Below are 21,529 nucleotides of genomic sequence, written 5' to 3'. Positions count from 1 at the left end.
GGTGTAGTGAGGTGGGTGTTGGTCTCTTGTCCCAAGTAACAAGTGACAGGAGAAGAAGAATCAGCCTCAACCCGTGTCAGGGGAGGTTTAGGTTGGAAATTAGGAAAAATTTCTTCACGGAAAGCGTAGTCAAGGCTTGGAGCAGGCTGCCCAGAGAGGTGGTGGAGTCACCATCCCTGGAAGTGTTCAAAAAACGGGTAGATGTGGCACTTTGGGACATGGTTTAGTGGGCATGGTGGTGTTGGGTTGATGGTTGGACTGATGGTCTTGGAGATCCTTTCCAACCTTAATGATTCTATTCTAGTGTTTTACTTTCATCAAAAAATAATCCAGCCACCAAGCCAGGAAACATGAAATTGCTACTCTCCCCTTAACTGATTTAGTGGTGGACTTGGTAATGTTAGGTTAATGGTTGGACTGGATGATCCTAAAGGTCTTTTCCAACCTCAACGATTCTATGACTGTATGAAATATATGCTTGGGGTGGAATCTGAGTTACAAATCGCAGGCTGGTTTTGGATCAGTAGAGTGGCGGTCAGTAAATTAGCAGTGATGAAGTTTTCCCTTGCATAGCCGTAGTCAAAGGTGATATTCTGTTAACTTTGACAGAATTGGCTATGAATCGTGGTGAAAAACTCTTAAAAAGTTTTTCCCTAAAATCAGCAGCTAGAGGCAATTTTTTACAAGATGAAGGGTGTATGTAGGCTCTTTTTTTCTTATTTAATAAACAAGTTAAAATTAGACTCACATTTTAAATAAAGGACTGTTTTCTGAGAGTAATACCTGTCAACCATGAAGACACATGTTCGTTTCTGTTCATTAGAGGTTCAGGAGATGTGTGGAGTACTGTCTTACTAGGCATCACTTGCAGGGGAGGGATGTTTAATCTTTGTGTGTTCAAGTCTTAACGTGCTGGCTTGCAACTACTTCTGTCGTTCTTACAGATGTGTATGGATTCTGAAAAACACATGATATATACCTTTGGAGGCAGAATTCTGACCTGCAATGGCAGCGTTGATGACAGCAGAGCCAGTGAACCGCAGTTCAGTGGATTGTTTGCTTTTGACTGCCAGTGTCAGACATGGAAGCTTTTGAGAGAGGATTCCTGTAATGCTGGACCCGAGGATATCCAGTCCCGAATAGGACACTGTATGTTGTTCCATTCTGTAAGTATCTGCACCATACTTGGATTCATGATGCCTGACTTTAAGGAGAACATCTGGTTTTGATTTTTCTTGCAAGTTTGAAGCTCTTTAATCTCCCAAGTGGTGTGTTGTCTCACTCGATTTTATGTTCGCTGACATTCTGATGCTTCTTTGGTAAGTGCAGGTGGTATTAATTCAAGTCTTGGAGCTTTCATGGCTTTTACTTGAAATTTTATTCTGTTGAAAGGATGGTGGATTTTAAATAGTTCATTTTAATTGAATAATGGTAAATAGTCCCAGAGGCCATGTTAAAATTTGATCTAAAGAGGGTTTTTCTTTTAAAATTGGTAGAGCATCTTAGAAGCTTCTGGTGTAGTAAACACCCCATGTGATTACTGGAATGGTAAACTTGGCTAGTGCAGGAGCTTACTGGGTGCGTATTGAGATACGCAGGCCTCATATTGCCCTGTGCTGAGCACCCAGCTGCTGCTTGTGTTGAGCAGCTGTTAAAAGTTGGGCACAGATGGCATTATGGGCACTCCAGAGACTGATGGAAGGGCAGAGAGATGGGGGAGTGGGCTGTGTGTAGCATTTTATTTAGTATTTGATATTAAAAAAACATTTTCCATTGCCTTTCCAGTTGTGCTCATCAACCACATGTTTGCTTAAGTGCAGAAGATGGGAACTGCAGGGTGAGGGTGGTAAAGGGAGGATGGTTAGTGTCATATACACATATACCTTTACAGTGAGGGTGGTGAGGCACTGGCACAGGTTGCCCAGAGAGGTGGTGGAGGCCCCATCCCTGGAAACATTCCAGGTCAGGTTGGACGGGGCTCTGAGCACCCTGCTCTGGTTAAAGCTGTCCCTGCTCACTGCAGGGGGTTGGGCTGGATGACCTCTAAAGGTCCCTTCCAACCCAAAGCATTCCATGATTCTATATATGATCTGGACTAGCTTTCCATGTAGGTGTTTTCAGTGGAACAGCACAGTACAGAGGGGACTAGCATCAAGTAGGAACTCGGGCAGAGGTAGGTGTGGTGCAGTGTCAGTTCTGCGCTGAATTTACATGGCAGCCTCTCAGTGGTAGCAAGTGGAGTTTGTAGAGTTGTGCTGACATTAAGCTCTGACTTGGGGGTGGGGAGGAAGAGAATTAAAATTAATATAGTGACATTGAAGTATGTACTGATACCACCAATTGAAAACTGAACAGTTTGGACAATCTACTGAGTTTATTTCTCTTTCCCTTTCAAATGAAAGATCAGAATTTCTATAGTGAATACTGTGCTTCAGAGCTTCCAATTTTATTTTTATTTTGAATGGCTCTCTAAAACCTGGTCAAAAACATATCACTACACAAAATTCTGCACAGGTACCAGAGGATTTTTCAAGTATGTGTCTGTGGTAACCATAAGAATATAGGTTTCTGTAAGCACAGGTCATGGAAGTGTAGGTCCTTTGCTATTTTCTCAATCATTTGAAAGAAAAATAATCTGCCTCTTACGGACTTTCCATTTGGCAAACTTGAAAGAAATAATAAACCTGTTATTCTTGGCTTGCTGCTTGCCATTTGCCTGTTCTGAGTTTAGTAATATGCTGGTAACCTGGATCGTTTCTCTTACAGTCTGTCTTTTGTTCCTGTTGTGGGTTTGGTTTGGTTTTTTTTTTAACAGCAAAGTTGTTATCTAATGGGTTTTAGACATGGAGACTGTTAATTCTTAATATTAGACTTGAAAAATGAATTGCTGTTTTAATCTTCTGAAGTTATAGCTTGATCAGGCAAGACTACAGTAGTTAACTATGTAAAATCTGCCTCGTCATTCTTGAGCTGAAACACTGTGTTGGGTCAAGGTTTGTGGTCTCGTGAAAAAGGTCATGAAAAAGAAGTCTTTAAAATTGCATGTGTAAGAGGCTTTTTGGGGTGGAGAAACTGTGAGCCCTTAATGGTTTAGCTCTTGAAACTGAGAAATCATGAATTCAAGAATGAAGATGATCAAGAATCCAATCAAGAATTCTCAAGCTGTTATTGAGTTTGAGAATAATAAACTGTTCTGCATAATTGTTCCCTGTGAATCTTTGCAGAGATGGAGGTAAGATATTTAACAAATAAAGATTGGTGGACTTGATAGTTAAGGCATGATTTTAGACTTAGGAGAAACCTAGCTATTACTCTTTGATTCATTCATGTTTTTGTTAATGGTCACAGTTGGCCAACATACTTTCTTGAGCTTGGTAAAGACATGCTTGTTTTTTCCATTCTAGAAAAATCGCTGCTTATATGTATTTGGTGGCCAGAGATCGAAGACTTATTTGAATGACTTCTTCAGTTATGATGTAGACAGCGATCATGTGGATATCATATCAGATGGCACTAAGAAAGATTCAGGGATGGGTAAGAGTATAACTACATATTAATTTCTTCCTGTTGGTACAAATGAGAAATACATTAAGTGGGTGAAAGGCCAGCTTCAGTGTCCTGTGGTATCAGGTTAGCATCTCAACTAGCCCTACGTACCCAAGTAAACTCCACAGTATATAGGTTAAACTCATGCCAGCTCTTTTCTCCTACCTGTCATTTGACACTCACCATCTTCAGCCCAGTACAAATAATTGATGGATGAAACCACATAGCCCCTCAAAAGAAAAAAATTCAGCAAAGTAAGAACTAAAAATATCTCCTTTGAAACTCCAGCAAAGACAAAAAAAAAAAAAGGCTGAAAAAATAATTTTCTTTGAACCAGGAAAGGAGAAAGCAATTTTTTTTCCCAGTTTTCACCAAGTGAAAGATGCCATAAAACAGAAATAATCTGCTTGGTTTGAGATGCAGAAAGGTGGGTAAGATGCTCAGAGACAGAGAATTGGAGTAGAGGGATAGAATTTATTTTGCCTGGGAGGAGCTGACTAGGAAGGTGAGGCCTGTTGTCTTGTTATTCTTGTACTAAATTATCAGGGGGTGGCAAAAAAAGGTAGGAGGAGGGAGCAAGGCTTCAGTCCTGTTTGGTTCATACCACTGGAGCTGTATACACCAGGCATAGTTCTGTATACCAGAAGCCTTTAAAAACACCAAAAGGCATTGTAACACAACCATAAAGAACTGATTTTATACCTCTTCTTTTCAAATGACATAAAGAATAATGTTCTTCTTTTCCAAAAAGGATTTCTGCATGTATAAGCACATCATTTTTCTGTTGCAAATATCCTGATTTTCAGCGTACAGCTCAGAAGTAGAAATTTGTGTTGCAGTGTATACTACTATAGGAGAGAAGTTATGACTATTTCTCATATTATGTATATTTAGTCCTGATCTTGTTTTCTCTTCTTCCAGTTACCAAAATCCCAGGAAGCTAATTTATCTTGAGTTTAGGCTGCCCGCCTTATTTTGATCAGGCTTAATTTTTAGCAAGTAATTTTGCTGAACTTTTGAAGTGAATTATTGATGGTTATGAGTTATTGTTTGCTCATTAATTTAGTTATGCCAATGAGGGAGAAGAGTACCCAAGCTCTTATTCTCTGGAGTAATTTATTTACTTGAGTGCTTCCAAGAAAGAACCAGCTTGTATTGTTGACATTCTCCCTTATTAAGGTGCCTGCGTGTTGCCTGATGCTGCTCTACACACACCCACGCACCGTTTGTTGTCCTCAGAGCTTTTAAAGAATTGATTTTTTTTTTCCATGAAATTGCTAACATTCTGCCATTTTGCTTTTTTAAAACTACATTTCTTTATAGCCAGAAGCTTTAAAACCTGTGGCTTTAAGCTGATGCCTGTGTCTGCTTCAGGTTTAAAGATACTGAGCTTGCCTTATGGCTGGAGAAGACACTGAGCTCTGCTTCCCAGCAAGTACATGAACTGCAGGGTTTGGTTAATCGAAGGAGACTATAATACTTAGCCTTCCTCCCCATTCCCACAGGCCCCGAAGTGGTGAATAGTAGACCTCGTAAGAAAATGACTCATTGGAAATAATTCACGAGTAGATTTTCAGTTTGCTGTTCTGTGTGTAGAAAGTAAACAGATTTGAACATTTCCCTTGCTTTTGAAAGAAAATGCTAGGATTATTTGCATTTTAACAGGAAGAGAACAAAATGCTTGTTACATACAGACAGCGAATGCTGACAGCACTATTTTCACCCAAAAAAGCAAGTCTTTATTGTGCTCTTCTTAGGTAGTGATACACCATTTTGATCTGTATGAACAAAGTGATTCCCTGACTGGTCGCTGTGAAGTTTTAAGCTGCTCGGTGTGATGAGTCAAGTTGAGGATGCCTGACCTAAATGTTCCTATAAAGTCGCATGATTACATTTTGTTCCTGGCTCGCATGTGGCATTCGGTTCTATTCTTAGTTGAGCTATTTTGATTTTTACCCTTTCTAAAAGAACTTAATTGTGCATTTGTTTAAAATTTCCGTTAGAGTAGTGAGAAGTTTTTAAAAAAAGTAGTAAAGTGGGTAGTTAAGGATTGTCAGTAATATGGAGTTGTTGCAATACTAGAAAACCATGGCAATGATGTGTTGGTTTTGCTGCTCTCATCTTCTGGATGAGATATTTATGTTGTTTAGTGTTTCTTTGATCTTAGTTGTGCTTTTGATGTTGATCCTGGAACCAGTTCCTTGTATAGGTGATATGTTTGAGAGAATACTGGGTGATAAGTATCACTTAAATTTTCTTAATTGGGAGTAAAGAACAATAATTTTAGCAAGTTTAGATGTGCTTTCTTCATTCCTGGGAGAAGTTCAAATTTGATCAAGGTACAATTTCTAAAAGATGGGTTTGCACACAGCTTTGCCTGCTAAAAATGACTCCTGACTCAATCTGTGTTGAACGTGGGTAGGCCCTGTGGCTCTTCATGTCTGCCAAATGCATTTGCCAGTGAGCACGGGAGCTTTCTCCAGCTCATTGCATCAAAAAACCTGGTGCTTTCTCTTTGCTGTTGAAGGAGGGCACTACAGTGAAATTAGGCCATTAGGGGTGGTTATCTTTCTGCTGCATAACTGTTACGAGCAAGAAATTTGTTAGTTCAGCTAGAGAATGGACAAAATGGGACTGAGGAAAAGAGAATGCAGCTGTGATAATGAGTACTGTGGTAATGAGTCGGATATGAAGAAAGGCAGTAGTGGTGCAAAGTGGAGGAAGTGTAGTACAGTTGAATAGAGCCTCTGGTTGGAGGAGAGGCAGAAACGTGTATGTTGATGGTCATACCCTTTTCGAGCAGTCGTATACTTTTAATTGCTTTTATAGAAACAACAACACACAAACGGAGGGGGGGGGGGGGGGACACCAACCCCAACATGCATATGCCAGAGTATGACTCTGAAGCATACATGTGGTCTAGAGATGCCACCAGTATCAGATGTCTTCAAAAGGCTGTACTGACAGCTTGCCTGACTTGCTTAGCACACAGTCCATGACTAATCACGGGCGGTCATTTCAGGTCTAAGGGAGCTATTGGGAACACTTGTGGTCCAGGTTCCTGTGATAATCCATTTTGGCCCTGACTCAGGTGGTGTCAGAGCTGGTGGTCAGAGGGAGAATTTCCTTCTGCAAGAGAATCAAGATCATCTTATGTCCCTTGGCATCGAGTAACTTCCAAAGTCGAGTGAGAACAAGCCTTAAACGTTCTTGTCGCTCCTTTTAATGGTGAAGTAGTTCTTATGGGCAAACTGCAAATATTTTTTTAGCTAACAGTGAAGTTCCCAGGTCTCTTGCTGGGGCAAGTGCTCAGTCCAGATACAGAACTGGGCACCTGACAGAGGGGAGGTTTCATGGCTAAGTACCACGGACAGAGGCGACACAGCCCAGTCCAGGAAATCCTGATTGAAAACAAGATGATGTCAGAAAAACAGTAATCAAAGTAGAAAACAAAGCTAGCCCAACATGGCCAGCATCCAACTCAGACAAGTGGTCTGAATATCCCATTTTGATCGTCTCTTTGTGACACCTGACATGTTTTGCCCGTGTTCAGTTTAAGGTCTACCTTGCCAGAGGTCAGCATGTCTCCTGCCACAGAAGCACTTTGTTTTGTGAGGGACCTTAAGTGCTCTTCATCTTCAGAGGTGAACCAATTCTTCTCTGAACCAATCTCAAAATACTTTCCTCCTACTGTGAAGGTAAGGAGGAGAGCAGGCAGTGGCCAGATCCTGAGGATGCTTTACAGAGATGTCATAGCAGCAGAATTCCATTCAAATATACTATCTGACCTGTTTTTTTTTCCAAAATCTTACATTGCTTGGGAGAGCACTGAGTGCTGGATGTCGCGTTGTTGCTTTTTCAACATGACAACCAAACTGTTCAAATGGTCTCCTTAGTTGCTCCTTGGCTGACTGCCAAATGCAGTCTCATCATGAAAAATCCAAGAGAATAATCATTATCTTGCTGTGTCAACAGCTGGCCAGCATGCTATCTCTGTCACTCATCCAGGTTTGCTCCATTAAAGTCAGGGGAGGTGCTGCTTCAGTTTTATATGGGTTGCAAGTAGTGGTATGGAGTAACTTGCTGGTTACCGCTTTTTCAAAATTAATCCATCAGGGAGTTGCCAGGTTCTGGTGAATGGCAATATCCATGGGATGTAGCTTTCTCCTGTTTTTTTAATCATGAGGCATCACAAGGAGGGAGGATACTTGCAAGTCACTTGTGGGATTAGCAGTAACACGTTCTGAGGGTTTTGTAACTTAGGTGGCACTAAAAGGCTGTCAATGAACTTGCTTCCCTGAATTATCCTTCACGAATCCTTCAGAAGTGGTCTGCAGACTACAAGTTTCATCATTGTTTTGCTAGTGCTGTGTTTCAAAGCATGTTTAAAAACATGCTATAGTTTCTCCTCCGATGAGAGAGATGAGATTTAATTTCCAACCTTCTGTCTAGTACTATGAGAATCACATCTGTGAACTCCCGATTTACTGCTTTGGAAACTCTGCCTCTGTGCAAAAGCTCTGTTTTTTTGCTTAGATACTGGCAGCAGCCAACGTTGCGCTTGAAACAACTGTAGCTCTTTGCACATACAAGCCAAAAAATAATCAGCTTGCTGAAATGATCGCTATGATCAAATAAATGCCTGTAAGTAGGGACTGTGGCAGGGGGAACATATGTGTTTCACAATTAGGTGTCACTTTTCTACAAAAGCTTTCCCCATGCATTATATTTTAATGGAAATTATATTGTACAGGGTTACACAGCATCTTATCAAAGCTTTCTCAGGAATTACTACTTGTTTATGTAACTGGCTGATAACTCAAGGCCTGCGTGGCTGAATATTGTTTTCAGATACTGAGGCCATGAGCTTTTCATTTTTGCTATATACAAATAAATGAAAATGTTAAGTTCTGGAGAGAGGATTCAGACCTCTTATTTCCAATTAGTTACTGCCCTTCTACCCTGGACTGGTTAATAGATTATGGGGAAAAAACCTCAGTGGCACAAGAAAAGCATTCACCATCTACTAGACTTTTTGGGTTTGTATTGTGTTTAGTAATGTCTCTGTACAGCTTTTCTTCTTCAATCAGTAATGTATTGTCATAGGAGCTGTCATGGTTTAACCCCAGTCGGCAACCAAGCACGACACAGCCGCTCGCTCACCCTCCCGCCCCGGTGGGATGGGGGAGAGAATTGGAAGGGTGAAAGTAAGAAAACTCGTGGGTTGAGATAAGAACAGTTCAATGATTGAAGTAAAGGAATAATAACAATAATAAGTTCTAATGCAAATGAAAACAACAAAAGGAAAGAGAGAAACAAAACCCATGAAAAACAAGTGATGCAACCGCTTACCACCTGCTGACTGATGCCCAGCCAGTCCCTGAGCAGCGATTGCTGCTCCCTGACCAGCTCCCCCCAGTTTATATACTGAGCATGATGTCATATGGTATGGAATATCCCTTTGTCCAGTTTGGGTCAGCTGTCCTGGCTATGCTCCCTGCCAGCTTCTGGTGCACCTCCTTGCTGGCAGAGCATGGGAAGCTGAAAAGTCCTTGACTTAGTTGTTGCTAAGCAGTGCTTATACTAAACCATCAGTGTGTTATCAACATTATTCTCATGCTAAATCCAAAACACAGCACTATGCCAGCTACTAGGAAGAAAGAAAATTAACTCTGTCCCAGCTGAAACCAGGACAGTATCTTATTCTATACCATCTATGTCATGCCCAGGTCCCACACTTTCCAAAGCATTCCAATTAATCACCACCACTTGAGAGGCTTTAACTGCTTGGCTTGTTTGATTGCAGCACAGGTTTCACATTTGAGGATAACCTGTGCAGTAGTGTCCATGGTCAAGTCCACCCCTCGATCACAAGCCTGTCTGTATGTTGCATCTCTTCCTTGATGGCCTGAAGTCTCATGGGCCCACCGAGTTGTAAATAATTCACCCTTATGTTGCCAGTCCAGACCCACCTGAGCCACTTCCATCTTAGCAGCCTGATCCTCCTGCTGGTTGTTTTGATGTTCTTCAGTGGCCCGACTCTTGGGTACGTGAGCATCTACGTGACGTACTTCTACAACCAGATTCTCTACCTGGGCAGTGATATCTTGCCACGATGCGGCGGCCCAGATGGGTTTGCCTCTGCGCTGCCAGTTGCTCTGCTTCCATTGCTGCAGCCACCCCCACAGGGCATTTGCCACCATCCATGAGTCAGTACAGAGATAAAGGACTGGCCACTTTTCTCGTCCAGCAATGTCTAAAGTTAGCGGGATGGCCTTCACTTCCACAAATTGGCTCAATTCACCTTTTCTTTCAGCAGTTTCTGGAACTTGTCATATAGGACTCCGTACAGCGGCCTTCTACCTCCGATGCTTTGCTACAGTACAACAGGACCCGTCAGTGAACAGGGCATATCGCTTCTCATTTTCTGGTAGTTTATTATACAGCGAGGCCTCCTCAGCACATGTCACCTCCTCCTCTGGCGATATTCCAAAATCTTTGCCTTCTGGCCAGTCCACGATCACTTCCAAGATTCCTGCGCGATTACAATTTCCTATTTGAGCCCGTGGGGTGATCAGTGCGATGCACTTACTCCGCGTAGCATCAGCTGCATGCTGCGTAGAGGGGACCCTCCCTTTGCCAAGCTAATATTGCATAGTGACAGGGCTGTGTTCAAAACAACCAGGGTTAAGTCCTCAGTTGCTGCTTTACGTCCTTGGAGCTGGCTGCCTGCAGCTGACCTGGGTGACTGCCGGGCCTGAGAGGCACTCTGAACAGCGTGAAATCGGTGGAGAACTGCTCCAGAGCTGATTTACATCTACATTTACACAAAGAAACAGAAGAGCGAGGGACCTTCCATGGGGCCGTTCTTACTGCTTTATGCACCCCTTGGATCTAGTACATTGCAAATAATAGTTCTTGCAGTGCATGGACATTACCATGGCTGATTCTCACCCCTTCTTGTTTACGACTTTTTACTCCGAGTCTTAAAATTTTAAAAAAATACATCCTGAGCAATGTTACTGTCACAGGTTCAGTTTTGTTTCCCATGGAGAATTAAATTTCTTTCCCAACGTACATTTTGTTAGCTAAATATCGCAAGTACTTTTCACTAGTTCACTGCCTGTGTCCCTCTAATATGCTGACTGCAATCATTTGAATTAGATCCAGCATTTACTGCAAGTCTGCTGCACTTGCAGATGATGAAGCTCTCTTACCCCCTAGTGGAAATGTTTGTCAGTTGTGAGGATTTTATGTAGCCCTTTCGCTCTGTCAAGGCTCCAACTTCCTTGGTAAACATGTTTTTGATGTTTCTGTTGCATTTAAAATATCACAGCATTTCCCTCTTACTGTGTAGTAGCTTGCCTTATTTTCTATTTATTTTCGGGGACTTGTTTACCAAATTTGTGTTGTCTTGTGTTTTTTAAAATCATATTACATCTAATGTTCTAGTTTGGTCTTCCTCTGCAGAAGACTAGATGTCAACTTTGTCTAGCCTAAGGCACTACTTCAGTATGGTTTCTAGATAGTTGCTTAGATAGGTCAAAGACGTTACGTAAGTTGCTCCTCGTCTTAGGCCCCTGGCAAATGTAGGGGTATATATTTTTGGATATAGTATTTTTCTAGGCATTCTGCATTTCAAACCGTCTCAACTAGAGTTTGATGTACAACTGAGGGAAGCCTGAAATTACTTGACTTGAATTTGGTTTTGATTGCAGTTGGTGCGGATAAATTCTATTCTTACTATCAAGATAAAAAAACAGAGGCACTGAACTTTGGCAGCTTTTCCCTCCTTCATTATTTAAATAATAATTTCAGCTTCAGGAAATCGAGCATAAACTAGATAGAAAATTCATTTATTTAACAACATTTCAGGAGGAGGGGTGGGACTTCCATAGACAAGTTTCATACACTCTCTGTATCAATGGTAATATAGCAACCATATTCTTCATGATTATAATAATTTTCATTTCAATGAGTCTGAGGTATTAATGCTCTCAAGATTTGCATGCTTTTTTTCTAAAAACCCGGCATGGTCTCAAATGTTCAAAGCAGCAGATAGGGTTGCAAAGACTTTTTCTATGCACATTAGCATAGCTGATCAAATTTAGATGGCTCTCCTGCCGGAAATGTCTCAAATATGCCTTGAATTTAATCCTTTTGGGTCAATGATTCAGTCCCTGACTATGCAAGCAAACACATTACATGATAGTTTTCAAAAATTAATGATATTTGGTCTACAATTGTCTTTTTGTTCTCAATTTCCTTATTGGGTGACTTTCACAGTGCTAGTTAGTCTTATTTAAAAACTTCCTTGTGGTTTGCAGCTAAGATGAGGTATGTAGTTCTTGTTGTGCCAGCATTGTTCACTGTTTTGTTTTGGTTTTTTTTTTTTTCCCTCTGCTCTGCCACCCATTTGCTTATAAACTGAATTAATTTTCATTTGAAATTTTGTGGCAAAATTGGAGGTCAAAATAGACTAGACAGTAGAAAGAAGTTTTTTACAGTGAGGGTGGTGAAGCACTGGAACAGGTTGCCCAGAGAGGTGGTGGATGCCCCATCCCTGGCAACGTTCAAGGTCAGGTTGGACGGGGCTCTGAGCACCCTGATCTGGTTAAAGCTGTCCCTGCTCACTGCAGGGGTTGGGCTGGATGACCTCTAACGGTCCCTTCCAACCCAAAGCATTCCATGATTCTATGAAAATAGGCAGGCTTTGCTGATGACGGCTCCAAAGGCTATGCCTCCTGCTTTTCGTAAAACCATAGACAAGGATTTTGTCGACAGGACTCTGAGAATGAATTACGTGAATATATTTCAGTTTCTACTTAAGTTTATGTAAGAATTAAGCATTTTAAAATTTTTTTTTTTTTTTTTTTTTTTAGGAAATGTTTGGGGGTTTTGGCTTTGCTAAACATTTCGGTAGGGGCTTAAACTGTAGAAAACTAAATGCTGCTCAGAATTTTTTAATTGATATTTATTACTTTCCTGGCCTACCAAATGAGAAGATTGAAGTAGGAGACTGAAACCTATTACAGAATGGGCTTGCAAAATACCGTTTTGTGTGTTCTTAAACAGGAATATTAAATGGCTTATTAGCGAAGGGCTTGTTTTCTAGGCCGTGTGTGCAGTTCATAGTTAATTGCAGGGAAGAATTTGCAAAATACAAGAGTTCTGAGAATTTTTCATGCCAAAATCTTGATCGAAGGCCAGGAACCTTTACCAGCCTTTGTAAACTGACCCAGAAAGAGAAATGAGACAAACAGGATCTGTAAACAAAGATCACGTGCTCTTCACAAATACATTTTGGAAGGATGGTTGCCTAGGGAAACAGGAAATGGGGAATTATACAACAAACAAAAAGGACTGCCAAACAAATTTGCTGACCTTTTTTCAGGGAATTATGATGAAAACTGCTCAAATCCTCAGTATTTCACCATATTTCTAAATCTGAAGGTGGAACAGAAGAATAGCTTGGTAATTATACCACAACTATTTAGAAAATACAAAAAACTTCCTTGACATCTTTGTCCTAAAGGAAGCAATGCAAAGTTGTGAGCTAAGTAATCCTGAGTTCTTCTTGAATTTTTTTGTGTTTCCCAGCTTTTGCAATTAGGCTTTCTGGAATTGGTGCTTCCTTTTACGGATGAGATAATAACAAAATCACTCTATTCATATCTACAAGGATCATCTAGCTCTATATTGAGGCAGTTTAATCCTCGTTTCTGAGCTGGTAGTCTCCCAGATAGCTCTGCCCATGTTTTTCCCTAGGAAACAGTGGCTCTCGTAATGGTTTTCGTGTTTTCCAGGAGTCACAAATAGGAAGGGAAGAGGAGAATTTGCATTGGACTTGTCCTTAGTAGGGAAGGAGTCAGCCTCTGGGTGATGTTTCTTCTCCTCCTCCCTCTCACCCTGCTTTGGAGGGCATGTGCAAGAAGCAAATTGTTTGCTTGGTGACTTCTGCACGCCTCCTATTTTGAGATGTGCCATTTCAGTTTTAAGTTGTGGTAAATAACGAGATCGCTGTGGAGGAGAGGTCGTAGAAAATACCAGCTTGGGATCACTCAGTCCCAAGTTTTGGTTTTAAATGAAAGATGAAGAGGTGAAAGTAATTAAAAGGAAGAAAATGGGCAAACTAGGTAGTAATGTTAAACTTGAGACGCTCTTTATCCCAGAATACTGTGCTCTTTATCCCAGAATACTGAAGAGGTCGTTATGTGAAATCCCATGCTTGTACCATGGATATTAGAAAATCTGCTGAATTGCAGGGGGAGGGAAATGCATTTGTCTGATCCCTGGATCCTTTCCTGTATTCTCTGTTGTTTTCAGGCTGTAACTTTTTTTTTTTTTTGGTCAGTTCCAATGACAGGTTTCACTCAAAGGGCTACCATTGATCCAGAACTGAATGAAATCCACGTCTTGTCAGGGCTCAGTAAAGACAAGGAGAAGCGGGAAGAGAATGTAAGGAATTCCTTCTGGATTTATGACATTGTGAGGAACAGCTGGTAAGTCGATGAAAGGGGTGCTATTTCTACATCTACACTGACTTTCTTTAGAAAGCAATCCTACACGATCCTGTCTGCCAGGTAACTCTGTAACCTCTTATGACCATGGGATAGTAACATTGACAACAACTGAGTTCCCTTGAGGGATGTCTTTTACCAGTAGTCTTTAGAGACACCGTGGCAATAAGCCAAATGAGGGAGAGAAATCATGTGAACATTATTGGAGGCAGGTGGAGGGGATGCGTAAGCCATTGTAAGTAGTTTTTCCTGTAGGAAATGTTCAAGGCCAGGATTCATCAGTGCAGCAAATACAGTCAAATGTAAGTTGTTAATAGCAATGTACATGGTACTGGTTATTAGAAACTAAGGGAACTGGTCTGCTGTATGAGCAGTGATGGAGAAATCTTCATGCTAGATCTATCAGCTCTTTCCAGGCTGCATGCAGTGCTACTTCAGGTAGCTGCCAGTATTCTGAGAAAATATCTCCTCATCTGTTTGCTGTCTGGTATTTGGTAGTTGGTTGCCACTGCCCCTTTCCAGAGCTGGCAACGTTTTTGTGATCAAGGTCTCTTCTAATCTGGGGCCAATCACTTTGAAGGGTGTGAACACTTTTTTAAAAATGGGGTTTCGGTTGGGAAAACCAATTTAAGTCTGCTTGGAAATCAGTGATTGAAATGCTTTGAAAAATTTTGCTGAAGTATCTGGCCTGTAGCTCTGCTGTATCCAAGATGGTATTCTCCATAATGAAAAATACTTCATGCTGACAATTCTGCTAGCAAATAATGCAACATCTTAAGATACCTCCAAAGCTTATGATATAAAATTTTCTAGAATTTTTTCCTGTTTTGCTTGTGATTTGCTTGTGACTGTGTTCAGCCAAGGTGACCTCTGTTGGATGGGTTTCTTTGTTGAGCTAAGAATGGGGATGGGGTAATAGAGGACAATATATAGAGAAGTGAGAAAATCTTTCGTGTTCTATGCCAAGCAGTTCAAATTGACAGCATTTGTACCTTATAGCCTTTCACTAACTTTTTCTACTTCCTATAGGTACTAATTGTTACTTACTGCCTTGTATTTCAGGTCTTGTGTCTATAAGAATGACCAAGCAGCAAAAGAGAATCCAGGTAAAAGCCTTCAGGAAGAGGAGCCCTGCCCAAGGTTTGCTCATCAACTGGTGTATGATGAGTTGCACAAGGTATGAGGGTCCACATACATACAGGGTGATTTTTTTTTTTTTTTTTTTTTTAAAGTCTTACTGCTCTTCTGGTGTAGTTGCTTCTTCAAAGATGGTACAATGAATATAGCTTTTTGTATAGTGTTAATGTTTGGGTTAATGTGGTGGGTAACTTGCATTTAACTTATCTTTGAAATAAGGTGCTAAGCTACTTTTTATGTCAATGTGAAGTAGACATGATAGCTTCTAGATGAAATCAAAATGCAGACAATGGGATATACTCAACCTCTGCAAAGTTCTCAAGTGGCTAGCTCCTAGCTGTTCTCATACTTGAGAACACTTGAAGCTTTGTTCATTATCTTCAGGGACTTAATGTCACACCCTGTTAGTGAATAAATAGTCACAGATAGTTACCAACATTTCTAGGAGAAAGTGTGTTTGAATGAACTAATCACTGTTAAGAACCTGCTCTAACAGAGGTGCCTTACTCTGCCCGGCATGTCAGAAGCAACTGCCCTTCTTTAGCACTGTCTGACTTCAATGGGTATGTTCATGCTTAAAAATACTTAAAATTGTTTGTAGCGTACATGACTGCTCAGCAAAGTTAGGGCTTTGTGCATATTAATCTGTGGGTTGTGCTTTATTGGTTAGGTTACCATAACTTCATTAACCTATGAATTTAAATTACTGTGACACACTTACTTAACCTTTCATGGATATTTTGCAATTAAACTTTTTCTAAAATATTTTTTAGTCTGAAACAGTCTGAACTGAAAAAGACAAATATACTTTAGTCTTATCATTCCTTGGGATGTTTATCAAATTTGGGAAAGCCAGCTAGCCCAGAAATTTGGGGATAAGGGGGATTTTAAGGAGGAATAGGTGTAACTTCTGTATGGGGAACTTGTATGGTTTGTCTTCATCACGGACATTAATGTTGGACAGTAAATACTGTTCTGCCTTTAATGGCTTACTTCTAAGTGTAAGGTACCATGAGATTGAGAGTAGTATTTTATAAGTTACTGTCAAGGTTGCTAAATCATGGCAGTTGCCCAGCTCTATCTGAAGAGCTGTTTGATGTACTTGTTTTGAAGAGTCTTATTTTTAGAAACTCTGTTCAAACGACCTTTCTAAACTCCTCTGATATAAATAAGGAGAGCATGCTTCAGTGGGATGCAGAATACATTGTTTTGAGTGATTATTTTTAAAGCTGTGGAGAAAGGTAGCCTGTTGGATTTCTTGAACCTCAGTATTTGAAGACCCTTTGTGACACACTTCATATCAACAGTTCAGAGTCTGAAATGCCAAATGATGTGAAGAAAAAAAGAATTGAAGAAATAAACGGTCCTTTTTTAACACTTCCACTTTTCTTGAGACTTGCTGCTCTCTGTAAGTCTAGCCTGGCATTTCAGAGGTGTTTTATCCTGAAATTATCAGAATGGCTGTTAAGGACTACTTCATTTGAGCTACCTTGAACGAAAAAAATGAATTTTGCATAGAGGTATATTTAGTATTTCCATGATTGGCATCTCAGGATTGCTAGAACTTTTTTTGAAGACAATCACAGTAATGGTTGTGAATTCTAATTCTAAGTAAGATTGGTGTTTTCTTCCGCAGTTGTTCTTAGGATTACAGTTTTGGCTTTTTGTGTTACTCTTTACTTAGCTCTTTGCTTTGTGCCCAGGTAGTGTATTGAGTGTCTTGCAGCTAGGCTGCTGTATTGAGGTGAGACAAATCTACCCTTCCAGCAACCATGGAAATACTTTCCTTGGCAAGTCAAATTAAGGCTCTGTAGAGTTTATGGGACATGCGGGGACACAAGCCTGTTGGTCATCTCCCAAGATTATGCTGAACTGGACTTGTTGTCACTTTGAACATCTTTAAGACTTCCCCGCTCACTTTGCCAGTGGCCCTTGTCTTTGGAGAAGATAATGGTCTTTGCTGACTCAAGGAAAAGGCTGCTTGCCTGAACTGTGGTGCTTTAGTAGTGCAGCTTTGCCAACAGTGCTCTGACTGGAGCCAGAGCATTAGTTGACAAAGTCCCTTTTTTTCTGAGTCTTCCTTACAAGCATAGATGTTTCTTCTTCAAAGAAAATGTGTGCTTGCTGGAGTCATCTCACAATTATATGGGTATAACCTGCTCATCCCCAAATTAGAGAAGGGCTTAATACAGGTGCCTTAATTTAGCCTCTCCTGACAAAGAGAATTTGGAGTCTTTGAGGACAAGATTGGAGAAGAGGTTGGTAATCTATCAGTTTGAGTATTGTTTGCATCAAGTATTTTGAACAGGGCAACAAGAGTTGGCTCAGATCCTTCTTTTCTGCTCATATCTTATGTACTTAAGGATTTGTCATGCTCATAGGTTTCTCCTAAAGAAAGAGATTGCATGGTTTGTGGATTTTTGTTTATAAATATCTCGGGAATCTGTGAGAGGGAGGTTCTAACAGTGCGGCTGTTTTTATTATCTTAAAATGTAAGCAGTTTAAAAGAACTTTCTTCATCTCCTAGGGGACAAAGTAAGGTTATTAATAAGATGGAGCAGCTTGTTTAAAAGGCAGAGTTTTCTCCCTCTAGAATAAACCTCTCCAAAGATGCTGATACAGTAAATAGTCTTTGTTTAACGGATGTACACAATCAACTTTTTGATCTGCCTCCCATTTGCTTAGGTTCATTACTTATTTGGAGGGAATCCTGGAAAGTCCTGCTCTCCAAAGATGAGATTAGATGATTTCTGGTCTCTCAAGCTCTGCCGACCTTCAAAGGAATACCTGCTCAGACACTGCAAATACCTCATAAGAAAGCACAGGTATAGAAACAAGAGACGTTTTGCAATTGTCTTTTCCAAAGTGTTGTCTTTTTTTAATTTGCTAAAACTTGAATATCTTGTAAACTCTTTTGGGAAATGTCAATTTGTTGGTTATATGATGATCTACAGGTTTCTTGATTATTTTTAATTTTTTAAAAAAATAGTAATAAAAAGCAGTGGGGCAGGGCTAAACTACAAAATTAACTTCATTCTGTTTTTAACCTAGTTATTCTAAAACTAGAAAAATCTGGCTACGGTGTGGGGAGCCATGGGGAATTTTTAGATTCCCTTTTCACTCTGCTGCTCATCAACATGTGTTTTGGTACTGTCACCTCCCAAGGAAATGGAGTATGTTTCTGAAACACTGTGCTAGGAGATAGTAACAGCTCACAAGGATGCTAATGAAGTCTGGGAGCTGGATTCCTTTGCACATCTGAGTCTCAACTGTGGTGAGGTCATCAGAGTTTCTCATTCAGAATTGCTTGAAAGATCTCACTTATGCAGAATTCAGCTACACTACGATGCTTCTTGCACTCTGGATGTTTCAGAGCTGCCTTATATTTGCTATTTAGGGCAACAGCTTTTCAAAATCAAGCTTATGGTGTTGCCTTAAGCAAGAAATTGCAGCAGAAAGGCAGCCTTTCAAGACCCAGAAAATTATTTGAAGCCAATAGATAAGTCTTTCTGCATTCTTGGTGAGAATATTTTGTTACTGGGTTCTGCCAAGAGTTGGAGGTCATTTTTTACTGACGGTATTTTACTTCTGAGGCAGCAAGCAAATTGCTGTGCTCGATGTGAGTGGATGGCTGAGGCCCTTTGCAGATTAGCCACGCAGTAGAAGTGAATACCTACAAGAATGAATAAAGGTCTTGCCCAGTAATCTGGGAGGTTTATTAAACCCATGTGTGGTAGTATGCAAATGCAGCTATACAGCCTCCATAGACAGCTCTGGATTACTTGTTTTTACTTGCTTAAATTGCACTCAGAGGAAGTGTTGCTGCTTATTATCTGGCAGAAGTTTGGGGTTTGTGCTCCATGCTCCCGTTTTTTGGGGTCCATTTTAAGGAGCCGAACATGACCAGCCAGGGACCGGTATGATGGGTGCTTTGCTGGAGTTCGCGTGCCTCTCGGGGCTGGAGCTGAACTGCTGCGGAGTCACTTGGCTGCCCGTTATCTGCACTCCCTCCAGCTCTAGGTACCAAAACAGGTACTTGGCTTGCGTACACAGCAAATCCACTGCATCAGCTGGAGTCCTGTTTGGCCTGTTAACTCGTTTAGTACCAGTCAGCCATAGCAGAGCCAAGCTGGCCAAGCATAGAAGAGGAAGGTGTCGATGGTGCCACTTATTTAAGGTACTGCAGCTCTCTGGACCATGGCAATATCATATAAGAAAATCTACGTAAATGTTTGGAATAATTCACATTTAATTACCAAAATGTTGTGTAAGTCAGGTAACAGATGCAGTCTTTGTGCTCCATGTGCTGGCTCAACGACTTGCATCTTTAGACAGTTTCAAAATTTGGGCTACAGATGTCCACTACAGTATAAATAGCCAAGTAGATGAGCCAAATAAAAAATAACAATGTGATTAAATCTATTCAGTGTGACTTCTTTCAGTTTGACAAGCTATACCCTGTTAAAGGTAACTGAAATATATTATGAATAAAGTAACTTGTGTTCCTGTAAGGCAGTTGATACAAGGCAATTAAGTAACCAAGAACATGGTTTTTAGGGCTTTCATCTCTGGAATCCAGAATTGCCTGAGCTGTTTTCATGGGGAGGCTTAATACTGTGTATTGGTGATTCAGAAGATGACAAACAGAGTGCAATGCTGCACTTGGTGGATAGGTAATAGGGGGAAAAATAATTTTCAGCCTCATCTTTTCTAGGCTTATGCACCCAACTCAGTGCTGCAGGGAAGTAGCTCTGCTCACTGAGTATGCTGAGCCCAGGATCGTTTTCCAAGGGGTATATTAACTTTGTCAGGGAATTAACAGAAGTTACAGTTTCAGTTTGTTAAAAGACAGTGAGAAAATAATGGTGGTGGTGGTGCACAGGATTTTTACATACATGTGGTCTTTCCAAAGGTGGGATATTAAGGTGCAGTATTCATTGAATCCAGAGGTTTCTACCCCCATCGTCCCTCTTTCTGTTTTCCGGGAGAAGCAGGGAGTGTTCTCCGTCCCTGTACTTCCAGTTAACGCTTCTGTGCAGCCAGGAGTGTAAATATTCCTGGGACTGGAGTGCTCAAGCTTGTCTGTATCTGAACTGCGCTCCTCACATGAGGTGCTACTTGTACCTTACTTTATTTGTGGAAAACAAACTGTACTAAATGTTTTATATTTATGTATGACAAAGTTGCTGTACATATGCTTTTGAACATTTTTGGTAAGAGCGTCATACTTTACCCTTGTAATTCCCATACACCCCCAAAAAACCCTCCTCTGTGTTTCAGTCTGGCTTGAAAGCACGTGCGCCAGCAAATATGAGGCTGAGCTGCCATTAACGTTGTTTTATTTGGAAATATTTGGCTTTAAGTTTCGTTTGATAGGTTTTGCTCTTTGTAGAAATAGTAGTACTTAGTCCTGAAGGAAATGGTTGCGCTCATGTTTTCTGTCTCTTCTTTGCAGGTTTGAAGAAAAAGCTCAGACTGATCCTCTTAGTGCACTGAAGTACCTGCAGAATGATTTGTATGTAACTGTGGATCACTCAGACCCCGAGGAGACAAAAGAGGTAGTGATGAACGATCTTTGTCTTAAAGAAATGTAAACTGTGTTCTTATGTGGAAGCTTTAAGCCTCTTAAACCTTGTTTTTATTCAGTTTGAAAAGGTTCTACAGGTGCATAACACTGCTATATCATATATTTCCCCACACTAAAGATCATACTGCTTTAGAAAGAATATTTTACAACTGCAGTTCCAGATAAAATAACTTTGGTACTCATAATAGTGAAGTCTAGACCTTTGTTTTAATTCCAACGTGCTGGTGTATTTGGGGAGCTTTAGTTGAAATGTAAACTCTCTGAAATGTCACGAGTCTGTCGTCGGTTGTGTGGTAGAAAGCAAATAGCAACTCTTATTTACGCTGCCTTTTGGCTTGTTAATATTAAATAGCTCTGGGGGAGGGAAGGAGGTTTTTCTGTAGATGATAAGTATTTCTGGAAGTAGATTGTATATATACATTGGTCGCTAACCTTAAACTCTTGTTTCCTCTGCCTTTTGAATATTGTCCAGTAGGCATGTTCTTTTATTTGTTCCAGGAATTTGTTCCCATTTCCTGTTTTGATTCCATTACTGCAGTATGTGTCACTTTAAAAAAAGGATTAAAGAAACAGCGAAAAGGGTCAGATAAGGTGGTTGATTTGACTCTGCCATTAATTTCCACATGGAATGTGGGGTAGCCAGCTGGATGTACAAGCGTTTGGCTCCTAATGGGTAGATGAGGAAGAGGAGACCACGGTTCTTGCTCTCTTCTTGCGTTAATGACTTTGGAAGTGATTC

General features: G+C 40.6%; 1 protein-coding gene across 3 annotated transcripts in view; it reads left to right on the top strand.

Moving 5' to 3' along the window:
- MKLN1 (muskelin 1) overlaps window positions 1-21,529 on the top strand; it is a 100,517-nt gene that overhangs the window by 69,561 nt on the left and 9,427 nt on the right. For all 3 annotated transcript variants that reach the window (XR_012831994.1, XM_075727825.1, XM_075727824.1), the window contains exons 11-16: window positions 945-1,166; window positions 3,405-3,534; window positions 13,901-14,048; window positions 15,129-15,243; window positions 17,889-18,028; window positions 20,659-20,761. Coding sequence is in view for 2 of the 3 variants with exons in the window: in XM_075727825.1 (XP_075583940.1) it covers window positions 945-1,166; window positions 3,405-3,534; window positions 13,901-14,048; window positions 15,129-15,243; window positions 17,889-18,028; window positions 20,659-20,761 (858 nt within the window). In the remaining variant the exon portion in view is untranslated. The remainder of the gene's footprint in view (window positions 1-944; window positions 1,167-3,404; window positions 3,535-13,900; window positions 14,049-15,128; window positions 15,244-17,888; window positions 18,029-20,658; window positions 20,762-21,529) is intronic.

The sequence above is a fragment of the Pelecanus crispus genome, chromosome 1 (genome assembly GCF_030463565.1).
Source record: "Pelecanus crispus isolate bPelCri1 chromosome 1, bPelCri1.pri, whole genome shotgun sequence".
Taxonomy (NCBI): domain Eukaryota; kingdom Metazoa; phylum Chordata; class Aves; order Pelecaniformes; family Pelecanidae; genus Pelecanus; species Pelecanus crispus.
The sequence above is the reverse complement of the archived record's forward strand: the minus strand, read 5'-3'. Positions and strand labels throughout refer to the sequence as shown.